General features: G+C 64.5%; 2 protein-coding genes across 2 annotated transcripts in view; one reads left to right on the top strand and one right to left on the bottom strand.

Moving 5' to 3' along the window:
• EMIHUDRAFT_224908 (hypothetical protein) overlaps nt 1-386 on the top strand; it is a gene marked incomplete at both ends in the record, with an annotated part of 1,052 nt that extends 666 nt beyond the window's left edge. The window contains 2 exons of the mRNA XM_005790295.1: nt 135-190; nt 324-386. Coding sequence (XP_005790352.1) covers nt 135-190; nt 324-386 — 119 coding nt within the window. The remainder of the gene's footprint in view (nt 1-134; nt 191-323) is intronic.
• A 403-nt stretch (nt 387-789) lies between these two features.
• Nucleotides 790-1,090, bottom strand: part of EMIHUDRAFT_224909 (hypothetical protein) — a gene marked incomplete at both ends in the record, with an annotated part of 510 nt that continues 209 nt past the window's right edge. Inside the window, one exon of the mRNA XM_005790296.1 lies at nt 790-930. Coding sequence (XP_005790353.1) covers nt 790-930 — 141 coding nt within the window. The remainder of the gene's footprint in view (nt 931-1,090) is intronic.

The following is a 1,090-nucleotide window of genomic DNA, read 5'->3' on the forward strand; positions in this document are numbered from 1 at the left end:
GCCCGTCGGACGAGCAGGAGGTCGCGGCGCTGTTTGGGGAGTGCCTCCGCGAGGCGAGACCTCGCCGAGATCTCGCCGAGATCTCGCCGAGCTCTCCTGACAACTAGCCGAGCTACCCCCCCCCCTTCACCCAGGCGTGCCCGGCGCTGTGGTCGAGCGTGGAGAGCGGCCCAAACCTAGGCCCAAACAGGTGACGCTTTTGTGGCGTCTAATGGTGCACAGCAGACAGCGTCCAGCCGCGGCGCCGCGCGCGCGTACGCTCGACGGATGGTCGCCGTGGGAAAACAGGGGCGAGCACATGCCGGGGGAAGGCTGCACTGTAGGGGAAGGCGTCGTACGGGGGCGCGGAGCGTTTTACGCTATTGAGCGATGAATCCGCGCTGTAGCGCCGAATTTGTGGCGGTGGGTAGTACGGAAGGGTAGACGCTCCACACGTTACCACGAGTCAGACTCCAAGAGCCGACGTCCTATCGAGATCGTCTCATCAAAAAGTTTAATTAGAGAGCCCCACGATAGATATTTACGTCAGTATGTCTGTAATGCCAAGGACGTGGCACACATCAACGACGACTCCCCAACGGCAACGCGCACAACATCGCGGCAACACCAACTCGACACTCGCAAGATCGATGATGAATGAGCGCGCCGTCATGTGGCGCAAGGCCGCTCAGAGAACTCACTCCCGGCGCCGCCCCGCGAACGGCGGCTGTCCAAACGCCACCTACTCGGCGCGGAAAACGGACCCTGCGCGAGCTCCCTACGCCGCCCCAGCGGCGGCGAGTCACTAGCTCAGCTGAAGTCCTTCTTCTTGGCGTGCAGCAAATTGTGGATCGAGCCCTCGGCCTGCGCGCCCGAGGTGCGCTGCTGGAAGCGGAGCGTGCCGTCGGCGAGCGCGGCCCACAGCGCCTCGCACGACTGCAGGCCCATGTCCTGCAGCGAGTGGCGCAAGCCGGTAGAGAGGTACGGCAGGTACCTGGTCACAGCCGGCGCGTGTGAAGAGGCGCTTTCCACAGCCGGCGGGTCGAGAGCCAGAGAGGCAGGCACCGCTTGAGCGATCCCTTGTCAGCAACGGCGCCCGAGGACTCTCCGC

The sequence above is a fragment of the Emiliania huxleyi genome (assembly GCF_000372725.1).
Source record: "Emiliania huxleyi CCMP1516 chromosome Unknown EMIHUscaffold_120, whole genome shotgun sequence".
NCBI classification, from domain to species: domain Eukaryota; phylum Haptophyta; order Isochrysidales; family Noelaerhabdaceae; genus Emiliania; species Emiliania huxleyi.